This window comes from Helobdella robusta (assembly GCF_000326865.2).
Source record: "Helobdella robusta unplaced genomic scaffold HELROscaffold_121, whole genome shotgun sequence".
Classification (NCBI taxonomy): Eukaryota; Metazoa; Annelida; class Clitellata; order Rhynchobdellida; family Glossiphoniidae; genus Helobdella; species Helobdella robusta.
In genome coordinates, this window is record NW_008703670.1 from 244,004 (window position 1) to 263,505 (window position 19,502).

The 19,502-nt window shown below is 32.5% G+C and overlaps 3 protein-coding genes across 3 annotated transcripts in view; 1 reads left to right on the top strand and 2 right to left on the bottom strand.

The window, feature by feature from the left end:
* Window positions 1-2,241, bottom strand: part of HELRODRAFT_208517 (hypothetical protein) — a 4,859-nt gene extending 2,618 nt beyond the window's left edge. The window contains exons 1-4 of the mRNA XM_009013867.1: window positions 2,183-2,241; window positions 1,707-1,884; window positions 1,351-1,496; window positions 1,030-1,220 (exon numbers count right to left, since the gene is read on the bottom strand). Of these exons, the coding sequence (XP_009012115.1) occupies window positions 1,351-1,496; window positions 1,707-1,884; window positions 2,183-2,185 (327 nt within the window). The 5' untranslated portion in view covers window positions 2,186-2,241 and the 3' untranslated portion in view covers window positions 1,030-1,220. The remainder of the gene's footprint in view (window positions 1-1,029; window positions 1,221-1,350; window positions 1,497-1,706; window positions 1,885-2,182) is intronic.
* Window positions 2,242-8,458: 6,217 nt separating this feature from the next.
* HELRODRAFT_194997 (hypothetical protein) lies at window positions 8,459-12,052 on the top strand (the record flags this gene model as incomplete). The annotated part of the gene is made up of 3 exons (XM_009013863.1): window positions 8,459-8,807; window positions 8,963-9,332; window positions 9,460-12,052. 3 exons carry the CDS (start codon window positions 8,459-8,461, stop codon window positions 10,637-10,639), a joined length of 1,899 nt encoding a protein of 632 aa, XP_009012111.1. The 3' UTR covers window positions 10,640-12,052.
* Window positions 12,053-12,398: 346 nt separating this feature from the next.
* Window positions 12,399-16,685, bottom strand: HELRODRAFT_183850 (hypothetical protein; the record flags this gene model as incomplete). Its single annotated transcript, XM_009013864.1, has 7 exons — window positions 12,399-12,448; window positions 12,733-12,958; window positions 13,397-13,632; window positions 13,746-14,041; window positions 15,549-15,679; window positions 15,932-16,164; window positions 16,367-16,685. 7 exons carry the CDS (start codon window positions 16,683-16,685, stop codon window positions 12,399-12,401), a joined length of 1,491 nt encoding a protein of 496 aa, XP_009012112.1.
* Window positions 16,686-19,502: the final 2,817 nt, after the last annotated feature.

The following is a 19,502-nucleotide window of genomic DNA, read 5'->3' on the forward strand; positions in this document are numbered from 1 at the left end:
AACTATTTTTTAATCTTATTATTTTTACTAATTGGTGGCATGGGTGAAAAAAAATTAAAAAAATTCACTTGAATTACAGTTTCAAAAATAATATTACAGAATGTTAATATATGATTATTTATTACATTTCTTAAAAAATTATTAATAATAATATATTATATATATAATATCATATATAATATAATAATAATAATCAAGCAGGAAACTTAATAGTTATGACCATTCTATTCCAAAAACACAGACAACCAATGGATTTTTGATCATGGGAAAAAATCAAAAAAAAATTTAACATATTGTAATTACAAAAATATTTGTACAGAATGTTAAATAAATGGTTATTTATCACATTTCTTCAAAAATTGTCGTTGTTGCTAGCAGTTACGAACATTCTGATGAAAAAACTACCAATACAACTCAAACAACGCATTTTGAATTTCGTGACTGCGAGGTGCAAGCGGAAAAAATCCATAAAAAATTTCATTATAATCTAATTTCAAAAATATTTTTACAGAATGTTAATAGATGGTTAATTATTACATTTCTTCAAAAAAATCGGTGTTGCTCATGAAACTTAGCAGTTATGAACATTTTTATAAAAAAACACAGCCAATACAATGCATTTTCGTGACCGACGGGGCACGCGGAAAAAAATCCATAAAAAATTTCATTATACTCTAATTTCAAAAATATTTTGACAGAATGTTAATAAATGGTTAATTATCACATTTCTTCAAAAAAAATCGGTGTTGCCCATGAAACTTAGCAGTTATGAACATTTTATAAAAAAGCACAGCCAATACAACGCATTTTGGTGACCGACGGGGCACGCGGAAAAAATCCATAAAAAATTTCATTATACTCTAATTTCAAAAATATTTTGACAGAATGTTAATAAATGGTTAATTATCACATTTCTTCAAAAAAAATCGGTGTTGCCCATGAAACTTAGCAGTTATGAACATTCCTATAAAAAAGCACAGCCAATACAACGCATTTTGGTGACCGACGGTGCACGCGGAAAAAAATCCATAACTCTATTTGGCAGCCCTCAAATCTTACCTGCACATCAGCCTTCAATACAACAAAGACCTCAGATCCATATATCTATTTACATTTTAAAATGAAACAAAATACAAAAATCGTTTTTGAGATTTTTTATTATTATAATAAAGACATAGATCAATAGTTTGTTTCAATAATCATCTGTCTCCATTGTCATCCTGCAAAAAAATCAATAAACCATCATTGACAAGTATTTAAGAAATCAAATTAAAGTCTTATCAATACAAATTATTAAAAATTTAACAGATCATCTAACTATTGATAAATTATCATTGAAAAATATTTGACCTATTGAACTTTGGCACCAGGCCTGAATCTTGGTGGTGGGGTACGATCTTTCCTGGCTTCCCTTGACCTATTACGAACAACCTTGCTGTGAATTGCGCAGCTGACACAGTAATGTAGCTTGGCATACAGTTTGGGAAGTACATAAGCTGAATAAGCAAATTTTATTTAATTATTATGAGAATATTTTTCATTTTATACAGTCTAGTTTCAGCAATTATAACACAAACTAGGCTACTCATCAAATTTAGCTATTAACATTTAACCAAGGTGACACAAATTATAATAAAAATGATGTCACTTTATAAAAGAAATTAAAAAGAAAAATTAATTTAATCAACTCCATCAAAAAGACCAACTTTGGTAAACAGAGGCCTCAGTCAAATCTCGTACGGCAGCAGCTTCGACGATGTTTCTGATGACAAACTTCTTGATGGCTTTATCTTTAGGAACGCACCTGGCGCAGTTCGTGCACCTCACTGGGTTGACGTGGCCACGGCCTTTCTTTGAACGTCCGTTATTTCGTCGTTTTTTGGTCTGTTTATTTTAAAGAAATGAATATTTGAAATTAAGTTTACCAATTATTTATACACAGATTAAAAGTTTAATACTGTTAGAAAATGCATTTATAACTATTAGACATAAATATAATGCCGAGCCGAACGAAACCAGTTGGAAAGCATTGCGGCGGCCATTTTGCAATCAACCGGAGCGATTAGTAAAAAATAAGCGAGAACAACAGGCCGAAGTAAAAAGTAAACACTTATAAATGCATAAAAATATCTTTTAATAAAAATTTATTAACTAAAAATGAATTTTAGCACAATTTACTAACCATCTTTGCGATTACGATCGACTACACGAGGAAAAAGAAAGGAAGCCTTATTTATTCGTTGATTATATTTGGGACCAAAGACAATAAATATACATTTTATATCTAAAATAAACGCTAACTAAATATCACATTTCGATACTATACTATCACCGATATGCCATTTTTATTTATAAAAATTGTTAAATATTATTACTATATGTATTTCATAACATATAAAGAGTTTTAATTCTTTATAATAGAATCTAACTTTAGATGGATAATTTTCATCGAAATATGACGTCAACATCTTTCTGTGACGTCATATTGAACGACTGGATTTCATGAGGAACGAAACAAATGAAACTTGGGATTTTAATGTTAAAAACTTTTAAATGATTTGGTGAATTCGTGTATATCTCATTAAGTATTTGCTTATATAGTAGTTGTAGTGAATGAAAGATGTTTGTGTTTGTGTTTTTCATCACAAAAACATTTTTATAAAGATCTGAGACATCATTTCTTGAATAAAAGCCAAAACATATGTACAAAAACAATAAATAACAAAATTCATCGATAGATATTTCTAGTAAATGTACCAGCAAACTTTGAAATTTTTAAATATTCCAAATCGATTATACGTTTGTGTGTGAGTCTGTGTGTATGTTTTAATCCAAATGATGAACGAGATTTTTCTGATAATCACACACGTACGTACGCATACACACACACACACACACACACACGCATACACACACGCATATACACACGCACACACACCAAACACCATTTTGGGCCAGATGTAATGGACGCTTCTCCTTTTTAGTTCTCCATCGATTTTGGTGAAATTATTTAGAAATTATTCTGGGAAAGAAATTCAAAATTTTGGATTTTATTGCGGTTTTAATGTTATGTCAACTTTATTTTTTTTTAAATTTAGTTATTTGTTAAAAATAATGTTATATATTTTTTTAATTTAATTATTTGTTAAAAATTTTTTGCTAGTAAAATTGTGTAAATGCTTATTATTAATCTTAAAATGTGAATGGCTACATCAGTTCGTTGAAGATTTCATGAACTTATTCACTTATTCAGAAGTATGTACACACACACATACATACATACACACACACCACACACAGACACAAACACACACACACAAACACCCACACACGCATATACGTATAAAGTGAAGTGCTTATGATATTTCTTCATTTAAGAGTTGCGCACTGAGCTCGCCGTGCGATAAACATTGTTTCGTTTAATTATAAAATAAAATAAATTAAATGATTAATAATTAATAAATAGATAGATAGATAGATAAATAAATAAATAGAGAATAAATAAATTACCTAGTTAATTAGTTAAGTAATTAATTGATTATAGAGATTTTTTTGTAATCTAATCTGGTGAGTATTTTGTCTGTGATTTAATTAATTATTTTATTATTAATTTGTTATTATTATTACTATTATTATTATTATTATTATTATTATTATTTTTATTATAAGAACATTCATAATAACCAGACCAACAAACATTAAAACAACATTGTTTGTAACAACTAAAAAATAAATAAATAATAACAAATAATAATAGTAATAATAATATTTATTGATTTATTTTCGTTCAGTATTGTGCTATTTTTATGGTTGAAATTGTGACGCTGACTCGTGTGCTATGATAGGATATGACGAATGTTTAATGGCTTTAAATAAATGAATGAATGAACGAAGAAAAGGAATGAATGAATGAATGAATGAATGAATGAATGGATGGATGGATGGATGGATGGATGAGTGAGTGAGTGAGTGAGTGAGTGAGTGAGTGAGTGAGTGAGTGAGTGAGGTGAGTGAGTGAGGTGAGTGAGTGAGTGAGTGAGTGAGTGAGTGAGTGAGTGAGTGAGGTGAGTGAGTGAGTGAGGTGAGTGAGTGAGTGAATAAATGAATGAATGAATGAATGAATGAATGAATGAATTGATAACTGAATTAATAAATGAATGAATGAACCAATAAAGGAATGTTCGATGAATAATATAACGGTGATTAAAATATTAATAAAACTTTAACTACTCTACAACCGATAAATCAAAAAACTACTGCTACTATTACTATCACTTATAGTACTACAGTTACTAAAATAATAATAATTATTAAAATAATAATTATAATAATAATAATAATGATTATAATAACAAAACCAAAACATAACATCATCAGATGTTTATTTATTCTGAAAACAAGAGTTGAAAATATCTCTCGCCACGATGAAACCTAAAACTTTGTGTACACGTGATGGGTGGTACTGTTACTGAACTGATACACGAATACGTAAATACACACACACGCACACAAACACGCACATGCACATGCACACACACATACGTACACACAGATTCCGTATGAATTTATCAAAATTGAATAAATGGATGGATGGATGGATGAATGAGCGAACGAACGAGTGAATAAGTAAATTACCCTTATCATCATCATCATCATCATCATCGTCTTTTTCATCATCATCAGCATGGTTACGGTAAAAAATATAATGTAATGATTTCCTCTTTACCGTTTTGCATTACGTATCAGGTTACATTAGCATTGCAAAGTACTCATTATGTATGTATGTGTATGTGTTTGTATGTGTGTGTGTTTGTATGTGTGTGTGTTTGTATGTATGTTTGCATGTGTGTGTATGTTTGTTTATAAGTGTGTTTGTTTGTATGTGTGTGTGTGTGTGTGTGTGTGTGTGTGTGTGTGTGTGTGTGTGTGTGTGTGTGTGTGTGTGTGTGTACAATCTGTTGCTACTTAATATGCACCATCTGCTTTACAACAATTGTCTAGCTCTGATATGATTTCTGTAATGTTTTATCTTCTCTCTATCTAGAGAGAGTACGACCAGTTGTTAGTATGTGTTGTTGGCGACATAGAGCTCTATATAAATTTATAATAATAATAAGAAGAAGAATAATAAGAAATAATAATAATAGCAATAATAATAACCGAAATACATAAAAAAAAGTATAGATACGTAATCATCATGCCACAAAACAATACTGTTTTACAGTTGCTAGCCTGGCTTGCGATATGGATAAACGCGCGCACACACATACACTATACACACAGACACACACACATGCATACACATAGATACACACATACATTCACACACATACATTCACACACATACATTCAAACACACACATATCTATACACATACACATACATAAGTAAACACACACACGTGCATGTTGTTGTTCTGCAGACTTATGTTTCGAAACGCCCATATATTGAAGGTGCATTAGATGCGTCATTCACTCTTCTTTTTATGTATTCTTTGTATTTTCTTCTTTTTTCTGTTTTGTTTAACAAGTTATTGTATGTTTTTTTTGTATGTGTTTGTATGTTGGTGTGTGGTGTGTTTTTTGTATGTGTGTTTGTGCGTGCGTGTGTGTGCGCGCTCATCTTGGTGACTGCTGTCCTCCTAATCATATTATTATTCGTAATCATCATCATGTTCTTTGTTATCATCATCATCGTCATCATCGTCATCATCTTCATCGTCATCATCTTCATCGTCGACCTTGTTCGGATTATTTTAATACATTTCCAATTAGCAAGATGTTTATTTCAATTTTTGACGTCATCATCCTTTCTCTTCTTGTTGCTATTGTTAACATGTGTGTGTGTGTGTGTGTGTGTGTGTGTGTATGTGCGTGTGTGCGTGCCTGTGTGTGTGTGTGGTGTGTTTGTGTGCGTGCGTGTGCGATGATGAAGCCGGTACTGGTACGGGTATTTGCCACACAATACTTGAGTATTGTTAACAAACCCTGTGAACCCTTAAACAAACATAGACAATATACTCACAGGCATACAACAAACACACATACATGCTTACCTAAACGCGCGCACACATACACACACACATACACACACACAAACAAACGCACACACAAACAAACACATACAAACACATATACAAGAGATATACTTATGGGCACTAAGACAACAAATACATACACACATGGGTTGTATATGAGTGACTATTATTACAAACAATATGGGATGATCTCATTACAAGATAAATAACATAACATCGTTGTCCTTCCATTGTTATGCTAGATAGATACGTAGGTATGTATGTGTGTATGTATGTTTGTTTGTTCATATTTTAGTTATCTCTTCCTCTCTCTCTTTCTCTCTCTCTCTTTCTCTCTCTTTCCCCCCCCCCCCTCTCTCTCTCTTTCTCTATCTTCCTCATAATATAAATATTCTAGAGATTGAAACGTATGAGGATGAGGCAATTGCAAATATCCTCTCTTGTTATAAATAATAATCTGTCTGTTTCTGAATCTCAATACAATTTAACTGGTTATGAATGAATGAATGAACGAACGCGAACGAACGAACGAAAGAACGAATGAATGAATGAACGAACGAACGAACAAATAACCAACGAACTAACTAACCAACTAAATTATAGATGAATAAATTTGTCTTCTAATTAAACAACAACACAAATATGGATACCACAAACTGATCGCAAAATGATTCCACTTCACTTATTACTGACAAAATATTTTTCAATAGTTTAACATCAACTTACATCGTCAACTAAAATTTCTTTCCATTGGACTTTGGATGTAAATTTTATTTTTTTTTTTTTGAAAAAAAAAATTGTTTGAAAATGTTTTTGATTTGTAAGTGCCTATTTAATTTTCTTCACATGTGCCCTTTCTCTTTTTTCTCCTCTTTCTCTCTCTTACCCCTCATTCTCTCCATCTCCATGTTTCTCCCAGTTTATTACATAGGATGCAAGCACGTCTTTCATTTTCTTAACGTTGACCTAAGCAGTGTTAAGTTAGAAACGAGTGTTAGTGATTAGGATTTATTTTCATTTTGTTTGCTGGCTCTTTTTGCATTCAAACCTAGTCGTTGCAGCAGCAAGAACAGGCGTCTTAACCCTTTAACCATCCTTGTTACTGCAACATTCATTTAATTGACTGGATTTTTAAAACGTTTGAACTTTTCTAGAAAGTCATTTAGATAAGAGTGGAAAACTTCATGTCCATTCGTGCCAGCAGTGCGCGCTTAAAGTTAATTTGAAATTGCATCAAGCCCGTCTAAGACACTTAAAATTACATTATATTAGTTGCCTTGAAAGGGCTAACGCTGATAAATTTTACCTTCTAAGAATGCATTTTTATTTGTTCGTTCATTTTTTGGCATTCATTCATTCGTTCGTTCGTTCATTCGTTCGTTCGTTCGTTCGTTCATTCATTCATTCATTCATTCATTCATTCATTCATTCATTCATTCATTCATGGTTCATTTATCTACTCATTCATCCATCCATCCAATCTATCTAAACATATTCCATCAATTTGCTGTCTTGTGTGGTCCTCAAATAAATCACCTTATCAACATTCAACATGCTTAACACGTTCAAATAAATTAGGCGCATCCGTGTGGAAACACACAGACACACACACGCGCACGCACACACATACCCACACGCACACATACACACACAAATACAAGCACATACCAAGCAGATACATATGCAACCATCCAACTAGCATACATTTTGCTAGAGCTACTGTTTAGATGCTAGCAAATAAATACATGAACGTATATACAAAAGATGTGCATACGTACATACACACGTACTCATACACGCATACACACACGCACATACAATACATACATGCATACAAACTTGTAAAAATGTATGCAGTATATTACATATCTTTGTTTGCTCTTGGCCTAACTTTTCAAAGTATTTTCGGATAGAAAATACTTCAAATTTTATTGTATTGTTTTGTATTATACGCACTGGAATACCGCAAATATTTTGTATACTATACATACAAAAACACACATAGACAGAATTATGAGAAAATTTGAAATTATAAATAAACATGCAACTTACACATACAGGCACATGTGAGCACATATTTGATCAGGTGTTTATTCGTTTATAAAATATATAATCTGCATTGAATTTTTCTCAATTTTTTATATGAAAATATTTAACTATTTCATAAATTTGGCAGATAAAACTTAGTAGGAGGATAACGTGCGTGAATTTTGATTATCAAATCGTCAAACTGCTCAGTATAAGCAGAGCTAACTTGAACGGATTCCTCGCATATTCGTCCATTCGAGAATCTGTCCATCAAACTAGTCACTCAACCGTCTGCTCATCCATCCATTTAACTATAAGTTTATTATTCTATTCATTTTTATCTATCATTCACTCATTTATCCATTTATCGATCCGTCTGTCCATCATCTGACCATGTCTTCGAACGGCGGACCTGGAGTGTTTAATTTCTTCACGACTGCAGACACACCGCGCTCCAGAATCGCCTACAACAACGACGAATACAGACAGAACGCTCTCAAACTCAGGTCGGAGAGTGATTGGTTTCGAGAAGACAGCACAAACGCCAAAACTACCACAACGCAGTTGACATCTTCCCGTAGGAAACAACTTTCCGGATTTCCGGATGGAGTTTTGAGAGAGGGCCAACAAAAAGGGTGTATTGCAGTTGTCAGACCGGCCAGTGCCGCTTGGTTCATTGGTGAGGGACATTTTGAAGATGGAGGTGTTGGCGCGGATGGCTCAAAACCAATCAGACCAATGAGTAAGTAGCTGAGATGTATGGTGGAATGGTTGGTGATGGTGATAATTGTTAGAAAAATATTAATGATGAAAATTTTGAATATTATGACTTTAAAAGTTCCAGTTTTTTTTATAGAAATGCAACTTTCAAATTTAAACATTCAAAAAATTTTCGAGGTGGCAAGGGGCTGGTCAGCCCAGACGCAAAGAACATCCAGAAGAAGTTGGAATCTCGCAACCAACACGTTTGGTACAAACACGGACCGGAAGTTCCTGACCCACTTCCGCCATGTCAGAGGAAACCCAAATCTCGTCGTGGTGACTGTCGTGTGGCCAAGGAACGTCTGCACGACGGAAACCCGAACAACTGGTTCAGACACGATGAAAATAAAGACGATGATGGTGGTGTAAGTCACAGAAGGAGCGTTTCGTTGTCGGGTGGGGTGAGCCCTGGGGCCACCGACTTGGTCGTCTTTGATGGGCTTGATCAGATGAGTGCAAGTGTGAGTGCGGCAAAGAATAACGTTAAGAGAGGAACTAAACAGTGGTCAGTTGAAATTTTGATCTTATAAAAAGTTTTTTTTCTAATTTATTTTGTAATTTGTCAACGTTGATGGCTTTTATTAATTTAAACACTTGAATATAGAAGAATTGGTTAAAATTCATTCCGACAGTCCGTCACGCGAGTTTGTGGGCTCCCTAACGTGGCTTCTAAATGAAGACCCGTCAAAGACATCTCAACAGCAGAAACAACGTCAGCAAGAATTCAAGAACTACGATTTCAAGAACCGATCTCCAATTTTTAAGAGTTCGCCAGAAATCGCCCACTACCAGAAAAGGAACCAGTCAATTCTATGGCAAGTAGATGAATCGAAAAACAAACAGCCGGTCAGATTCTCGAAAGGGAAAGTCCAGGATAACTGCAAGCTAAAATTGAACGATTCTGAAAACTGGTTCTCGCACGTTTCTAAGACAGCAGCAACTCCGTCAAACAGTAACCATTCCGACATTTTAAACGAGGCTATCGCCATTGAAAACCACCCCAACGACGAAACAAAAAACGGAATGAGGAATGGAAAGGCGAATAACTCCAACCAGCCACATCTCACAAAAGTCAGCCCCGGCATCCAAAATAAAAACTTATTCACTATTGGATCGGAAAAGGATGGCAACAAATTGTCGAGTCAGTTTCAGTTGGATTCTCTCAACAGCCCAACGCCCAATGACGCCAAACTTGACGAAATAAATGGATTGTCTAGTGCCAAAAAGCCCTCCAACGTTCATTCAAATAATGACTTCAACAACAACAACAGCAACAGCAACAACAACAACAACACCAACTACAGCAACAACAACTACAGTTACAGCAACAAAAAGAATGCGACCAGTATTAATAGTTCAAATGATAAACTCTTCGAAATTGACCTAACCTACAACGATTTCGATTTACATTCTGTTAAAAACATCAACACAAAATACAACAACAACAACAGCATCAATAACAACAATAAAAACAACAACAACTTCATCGTTAATAATCTAAACACCAACAACAGCGTCAAAAAACTGTCTAACGTCTCAATCGATGCCGATTATGACGCGCTTTTCAACAACAACATCAACAACAACAACAACAGCAACATCAACAACAACAACAACAGCAACATCAACAACAACAACAACAACAGCAACATCAATAACAGCAGCAACAACAACAATGTAACCAAAAAAGGAGAGTTTCCCAACGCTGACACTAAAATTAGTAATGGGAATTTTCGACAATTCGTTCGTCTGGATAAATTTCTCGATGAATCTTGGAACACTCCTCCGCCTGATAATGATGCTACGTTTTAATAATAATAATAACAATAAATAATAATAATAATAACAATAAATAATAATAATAATTATTATTATGATCATAATAAGCAGTGATAGCCTTAATGATAACGTAATAAAAATGTAGCAATAGTAGTAGTAATGATGATGATGATGATGGTTACGATGACGACGATGATCATGATCATGATCAGGATAACTTATTTTAAATCTAGATAACTTAAGAAGACAAAAAAATATATTTGGAAAAAAATAAACACAAAATCAGTTCGAAGAGTCTTAATTGTCAATTTTACCAGCTGAAATTTTTTTTTCCATATTTTTCGAGAACTTCCTTCTATAATCCATCCTTTTTCAATTTAATTGTGAAAAATACATTGCCTTTATGATCTAAATGCTAATTTTCGTATCACACACATACACAAACACACACACACACAGATACAAACATACATACACACATATTTATGTATAATGCTTCCATGATTTGGGTATTAAATCACATTTCGTTGAGTTATTTGTAATATATTTACAAACACACACACACACACACCTCCCCACACACACACACCTCCCCACACACACACACGCATACATACACCACACACACCACACACACACATACACAGTCACACAAAGACATATTTTTTTCATCTATGAATAAAAATGCCTTTTTTACATTAATATCATTTATATTGCTTTATGAGCGCGCGCACACACACACGCACACACACATACATACACATACAGACAAACAAATAATACAGAATCGCGTTTTTAATTTCTGTATATCAAATAGAGATAGATGATTAGTCATCCTTTTTTTGTGCTTTTGGTTTCATGACTTGGCCGTTTTTCGCATACATGTATGTGTTTGTATGTTTGTATGTAAGTCTGTATGTATGTATGTCTGTATGTATGTATGTATGTGTGTGTCTGTTTGCTTGTTTGTTTGTTTGTTTGTGTGTGTGTGTTTGTTTGTGTGTGTGAATGTGTGTATGTGTGTGTGAGTCGGTGTGTGTGCGTGTAGCGTGAATTAACTTAAAATTATTTGTTATTTGGCATTGGTTCTTATGATTTTTATAGTAGTAAGAATAATAATAATAATAACAAAAAAAAATAATAATATTAAATAAAAATCAACAAACATCATAGTAAAAAATACAGCTCTCAAATACAACACATGGAAAAATACCAAAAAGACATTAAGACATTAGAGGCATTTTTGTATTTGCTTATGTGGTGATTATTGGGTATTTTGAAAGGTATTTGTATAAGACCTAGGTATGAAAAGTACAAAATTTTGTGCCTATTTTAACAGATATTTTGAATTTCTTAATTTTATATTCAGTTTTGGCTAGCTTAATTTAAACTTTTTTGGTATTGTTGGTTGTGTTAATTTAAAAAAAATATAATGTATTCCAAAAATGGCGTGTTGGTTTTGTTTATTTGAAGCAAATAACCTATAAAATTTACTACTATTAATTAATTTTAATTAAAAAATAAAATAGTTATTCTTGTCGAAAGTAAATGTGATTCTACGCGTTACATACATTGAATCTGATAGACTGGGGATTTCACGGCTACATCAAACACACTCTACCATTCCTTACTTAGCCCGCGGTTTCTAAGATTTAAAATAATTTTTTAAAAATGTGCTAGAAAAATCCGAGTTTAAACTTCGAGGCATGTTTAGAAAAGTAATTTAAAGAATTAGATGTATTAGATAATGTATTAGATAAAAGTTTCCCCGGTCAAGAATTTGTATCGCCATTCAGTTTATGGTCTGCATCCTAATGCCCGTCCAATCTAGCCTGTCACTACCTGGTGAGAAAATTTTTGAAAAAGTTGCCAAATTTTATTTGCTAAAATGTATGAAATGGGGTGAAATGTGGTGATGAAGTTTGTTGAAAAGTTGCTAATTTTTTATAACTAATAAATTTTTTGTTTTACAAAATGAAATAAGTTAATTTAATTTAAAAAAGACAATTTACCAGTCAAAATTTCACAATTAAACGATAAATTAGATTTTTTTTATGACATTTCAAAAAATATGAACAACTTTAAAGTTGAAAAAACGAATAGCAATGACCAACCGACCAACCAACCTACGTTACAGACCACAAACAGTTTTTTCATAGTAACATTCACATTGCTAATAAAGGAGAGAGATTTTTCATAACCACCTTGCTGCCATAAAAAAATCCATTTTCCTCTAAAGAGCAGACTAGAGACATCCAAATTAACAGTTCTTAAGTAGGACATTATAGGTGCTATCCCGTTATAAGGTTCGTCTCCGGTTCGTCCCACTATTATAGTCCCACTTGGGATGTTCTATATGATGTGAGGAATATGACGGTTGGACTGACAGTGATTCGATACGAAACGAAATGAAACGAAATGTTTTTTTCTGTAACGCGGTGGCTGTGATGCTTATGACATTGATACGATACGAAATGAATTTATTTATTTACTTGTCTATATAGAATTTTTGAAAAAACATGAGACCATAATGAATTTTTTAAACAAAATTTGATCTTAACAATCCAAAACTGAATACTCTCTCAAGGAAAATTCGAAAGTTCAATAGTTGATGGGTGTATTCCAATTCCGAACTGTAATTAAACTTGAAATGCCTTAGCGAATTAAATATACGAAAAGCTTTTTAGCAGCTAACGCTTTTCTTTAATTTAATTTAAATTTGAAAAATAAATAATAATTTTTTACGCTGTTACTATTAAAACATTAAACAACAATCAATATACATCTCACCGTAAGAACATCCCTGAATCTTGTAGCTTCAGCTGAGTTATTAACATTGTAATAACCGAAATAATCAAAATCGTACAAAGTGTGGCTCAGCGTGTTGAGTTTGAAGATGAAGACCCCGCGGCTGCCGTGAGGGGGTTCATATTTACCCCCGCCCAGCACCTCTATCTTGTTCGAGTCGTATGAATCCCTGTCCGCATCATTCATACCCCAGGAAGAAACGCTCATGTATATTGGTTCTTGGATTGTAAAAAAATTATGTGGATGTTATCTTTTGTGATTATTTTGATTTATTATAGATTAAAAGTTAATATTTATGTCTATTATAAATGTGAAATTTTAAAAACTCTACTTCCACTGATGTATAGAGAGCAGTTGTCTTGAAGATTCGTGAAGATACTATCTGGAATGTCACTGAAGTGATAGCAGACGAAATCAAACTCATCAACCACACTGGCGGAATCCAACAAATTTATTTGAAACGCGAAACACGAATCTATAAACTTTTGGCATTGGAAGGCGCATTTTTTCACTAATCTCATTTTTTCAATCATTTCTATAGAGACTCCGATTTTTGTGAGAGCCAACATTTTTTTGGTCGAATTTGAACAGAGAGATTCACCTAGCCATTGCATTCTACTGTATTGCCTGTTTGTTACCGTTAATGTTGGTGATAGTAGTGTCAAAATTCGGCTAAAAATTTGTAAAAATGTTAAAATTGTCAGTATATAACACAAATTCATTTTTTTCGATAATTTTTTTTGCATAAAAGTTGATTGCTACGGGTTTACTTCATATCTTTACGGGTTTTTTTTGGTGGTAAAATTTAGAAAACTTCAAAGCTAATTCAGTTCAGAATCACATTTTGACATTATTATTATTAACTAAAATTTGAAAATGTTTCAAGATATTAAAAATTTTGTGAAAATCTTTGAGGATATGAACGTGTGTGATGCATTTTTGGAATTAATGTAGTTGTCGATGATGTGATAAAGAAGGATTCTTTTGATGGTTGCTTGGTTACAAATGAATATTTCTGTTTTACAATAAGTAATTTTTGCTTCTCTTGTAGTATTTAATTAGTCTCATTGTCTCAATTTTGAACAAAGTAAGATGAAAAATGTACAATAATTATACGTACGCTGCATTAGGCATTCCTTCGCTAATTAATCCCATTGTTCCTTTGTTAGTTTATTGTTTTTGCCTGTCTCGATTTGCTTTAGGTTTTGTGAAAAAATTTGCCAAATTTAATTTTTAGCAAATTTGTTAAGTTTAGATGTTTTAAATATATAAAAAAAGGTGTTGACTTTGACTGTTAGTTCAATTTATTCAATTTAAAGCAGTTAAATAGTTTGAAAAGGTGTAAATTTTTGTTACAATGGTTTCATGATCACAAATCCAATTAACGTTAAGACGTAGCATGAATTGTTGTCCTTTGGTTTACAAGAAAAAAGAAAAAAAAATTGATAATTAAGTTGTCATCATCAGCACGAAATATTGTTGAAATAGTTACAAAAATTTTGAAAAATTTGAAAAGTCAAATCATTGCCACGTTGGCTTCATTTAGTCGATCATCTTTATCTTCAAAGCCATCCAATCAGATTTGTTGTCGGCTGATAATCATTTGTTTGCAGGTATGTATGTACGCAATGAATGAATGAATGAATGAATGAATGAATGAATAAATGAGTGAGTGAGTGAGTGAGTGAGTGAGTGAGTGAGTGAGTGAACGAATGAGTGAATGAATGTACATTTTTTTATTAAATTACAAAAATGAAACCTTAATCAAAATCACAAAACTTCATAATAATCCATCATACCAATCCATCATAATAATCCATCATAATAATTCATCATATTAATTCATCATAATGATTCATCTTAATAATTCATCCTAATAACTCATCCTAATGATTCATCATAATAATTCATTCTAATAATTCATCCTAATAATTCATCATAACAATTCATCATACTAATCCATAAAACTAATCTATCGCACAAATCCCTCATACTAACCCATCCTACTAATCCCCCCCCAAAAAAAAATCTACACCGACCTGGATTATAAATCACAAACCGCTTCTCCAGAAGAATCTTCGAGTTATCAACAATGGTAATTGTCTTTCCATAGGCACCCTGCTGTCAGACAAACAGCCATTTTCCTCTAAACTGCAACTGAGCCACATCTAGGTTAACACTTTTCAAGAAGGCCTCCACCGTGAAGAGGTTTGTGTATGGTTCGTCACATGTTTGACCGAGAACCACCGTGCCAATAGGCGTTTCCTTTGTTTAGTTTTGGTTTTATTTTTCCATTTTTTTTGTTGTTAAATTTTAATATTTTTTATTATTTTTTCAAAATCTGACTCTGACAACCGCAGAAGTTGTTATATATATCTTAAGCACGTAAGAAGCACTCCACACATATTACATATGAAACAATAACATAAACAATATAATCATTAAATCATACATACCCCAATATAATCATAAACAACAAAAATAATAAATTTGCAGTCGTAAAAAAAATATACAAACCTCTAGATATTGTTTTATCCCCATGGCCCAACTCGATAAGTGATAATAATCGAAGTTTCGATAGTCATACAGCGAGGGTGACGTCATATCTAGTTTGTACAAGTTGACACCTCTATTGATACTAGACCCACACAAGTGATTCATTGTCAAAATGTTGGACGATTGTTTTTTAGCGTTTGGGTATTCATATAAATCGTCATTTCCCCATGCTAATATTTCTATGTATACAGGGTCTGAAAATTTGTTTTCCATATGTTTTTGTTTGTTTGTTTGTGTGTGCTTGTTTGTGTTTGTGTGTGTGAGTGAGTGTTTGTTTGTTTGTGTGGTGTATCTGTGTGTACGTGTGTGTGTATGTGGGAGTGTTTGTTGTGTAAGTTTGATTGAATGTGAGCTTATACACAGAGTGTGTAAAAGCCAAAAATTTTATTGACTAACTTTCGATAAAGTAAAGGTAGCATGTATCATCATAGATTACATAGATATTCTCAGGTATATCTTTGACATGATAGCATATCACATCGTATATGATATCATCATTAGTGTCCTGGCTATCTCTTACTGATTTTATCCAGTTAACTTGAAAGGCATTACAAGATTCAGCGAACGATTTTTGGCACCCTACTGCACACCATTTCAAGTATTTCTTAACGTCAAATTGTGGCTTAGTAAGCTCAGTTTTGTTGAAAATCAAAGTTTTATCATCAGAGCGCGAACATATAGACATATTCTTCCAGATTAGTTTGGTGTATCGCATTCCGGGAGATGATGAAAAGGTGCCAAATAGGTGGATAACTATAAGAAATATTAATCTGAATCACGAATGCATCGCGATATCTATCTATTTTGGAGGTTTGTATGAATAATATTCATCGAAATTTTTTTCAATTGTGCTTCTTAGAAGATCAACGCTTTCATTTTAAACGGCATAATAATAATAATAATAAGAAAAAGGAGAAGATAAAAAATAATAATTTTTATTATCAACATTTTTTTATTGTCAAATTATTGACTTATCAACAAATTATTCATTCATTTTGTTGTTCGTTCATTCGTTCGTTCGTTCGTTCATACATTCATTTATGAGTCGCCTAGTTACTAATGCATATTTATTATTACTATTATTGTTGTTGTTGTTATTGTTGTTAATGTTATTAATATTATTAATGGGTCGTTAACCCCTTTTTTTTCTCTTGTCAAGTAAGCATAATGGGGTCATTCTTAGTGGCAGAATCGCTGTTGTTTTATTCTAGAAGAGGCAGAATTGATTTTACCTCGAAAGCTTTTTAATTAAAAATAAGCAATTATAATAACAATAATATAATAATAATAATAATAAAAGTACCACTAATGATAGAAGTAACATAAGCTAGTGCAGTCCTTTGATTGCCATTCGTAACATACAGTTCAATGTACACTTTGACTAACGATTGTCTTTTGTCATGTATGTGTGTGTGTGTATGTGTGTGTGTGTCTGTGAGTGTATAAATATACATTCTTTATACATATATATTAATATATGCTATATATATATATACATATATATATATATATATATATATATGTATATATATATGTACATTCTAATAAACATATGCCTCAAATATGTATAAGTGCTATCATCACCATCATCATTTTCATCATCACCATTACCACAGTCTTCACCATCCTCACAATCATCATCTTCTCTGTTGTTATCTTCATCGTCGTCATCATCTTCACCATCGTACCCAACGCCATACCGGTCACACGTTGCAACCAGTACAGTGATTCAAATGCATCATCAATCCGAACGGTCATAAGAGTTTGAAAAATGTCAAAATATTACTAAAATATACTTTTCTACCATATCTTAAATATATATCGTGACGTATTTCATCGCTATAATGACGTCATAAATTCCGGATGCTGCATACTTCCGGTTAGTTTATCATCATTATCCTAACTCCAGTCCAATCCGATTTGTTTGTGGCTGTATATATATAAAAAAAATATAGAAATGGAAAATTAATTTGTGAAAAGATATCTAGCTAAATTTTAATTAAATTAATGTTGTTAATAAAAATATAGCCAGTGTTGGCAAACTATTAAGAGTATAGAAACATTCCTCCTAACTCTTACTAATCACATGGTGTAAATTTTGTCAACGAAAACTTGAAGACAAGAAAACCACACAAACTTGCATAAACTAACACATACAGCACATACAGACACCGACACACACCCACATACACACACACACACATAAACACACACAAGCACACGCACGCACACACACACACACGACTTGCCTAGGTTACAAATGACAAAATGTCTTATCAGAATATTGTTTGTGTTATCCACTACTGAGATAGCTTTCTCATAGGCACCCTGTTGCCACATGAACAGCCACTTTCCATAAGTTTGAAGATTCGTGACATCTAGGTTTATACTTTGCAGATAAGGAATAATTGAATCTAGGTTCAGTCTCGGTTCGTCACACGTTCTACCCGCGACTACAGTTCCTTTTGAAGTGCTCTAAGAGAATAAAAACCATTATCATTATTATTATTATTATTATTATTATTTAGCGGTCAAAAAATTGAAAAATTTAATAAGTTAGGCAATTTTTCGAGCTATAAGAGCACCAGCGTTAGAAAATAAATCACCTACTTGTAGGTAATTTTTCAAGCTCGAGGCGTCTTCCAGGTCGGTGGAGATATTAAACCATTTATAATCATACTTGAAATAGTTTTTCTGCAGGTTCAATTTATATAAGAGTATGCCCTTGGTAACATTTTTCACGCAGTAACTGGATTTCGGTTTCTGAAGGTCGTTCAGTCCCCAAGAGACAATTTCATTATAGCCGGGATCTTCAAAAATTAAAATTAATTTTTTTTTTTTATTTTAATCTTATTAATTTCTATATTTACTAGCAGCCAGATATAGAAAGCAGTCAGTATCTTGAAGAGTGGCAAACAGACCGTTGGGCATTTCATAAAAAATATGGCATAACACATCAGATAGATATGTGTTACTCGAGTTAATCACAGTTACCTGGAATGCCAAACATTTCTTAATGGAAGTTTGGCAGTTCAAACTGCATCTTTTGACATAATCTTTCGCATTAATCAGTTCCGTTGGCAGTTTGTTCGTGCCGGAAATCAGAATTTTGTCGCTGGAGTTGGAACAGAGAGCAGTTTTCTCCCATTTCAGTCTGTTGTAGAGACTTCGAGAAACCGCTGAAGACAGGCTCACAAATAGTGGCAACATTAAAAATATTATTGCCAGACTTGGTTGAGACATTTTAGTTTGAATGTTTAACAGCTTTTTTAATTTTTTTTCGCCAAATTTTTTACAATTTCAACATTTTAGGTAAAATTTGGTTTGAAAATCGTACAGATTTATACTGAAGAAGCATATGAAGTCCTTTCAAAATCCTGCCTATTCATTGAACCAACAATTTTTATTTAGAATTTCTACGTTCTGTGTACACTTCATGTCAGTTATTGCAAACAAAATTTGTTTGTGTTAATAAGATGAAAATAATTTTAATCTACTTAAATGATATTCATTTTTTTTATATTTTTCTAGC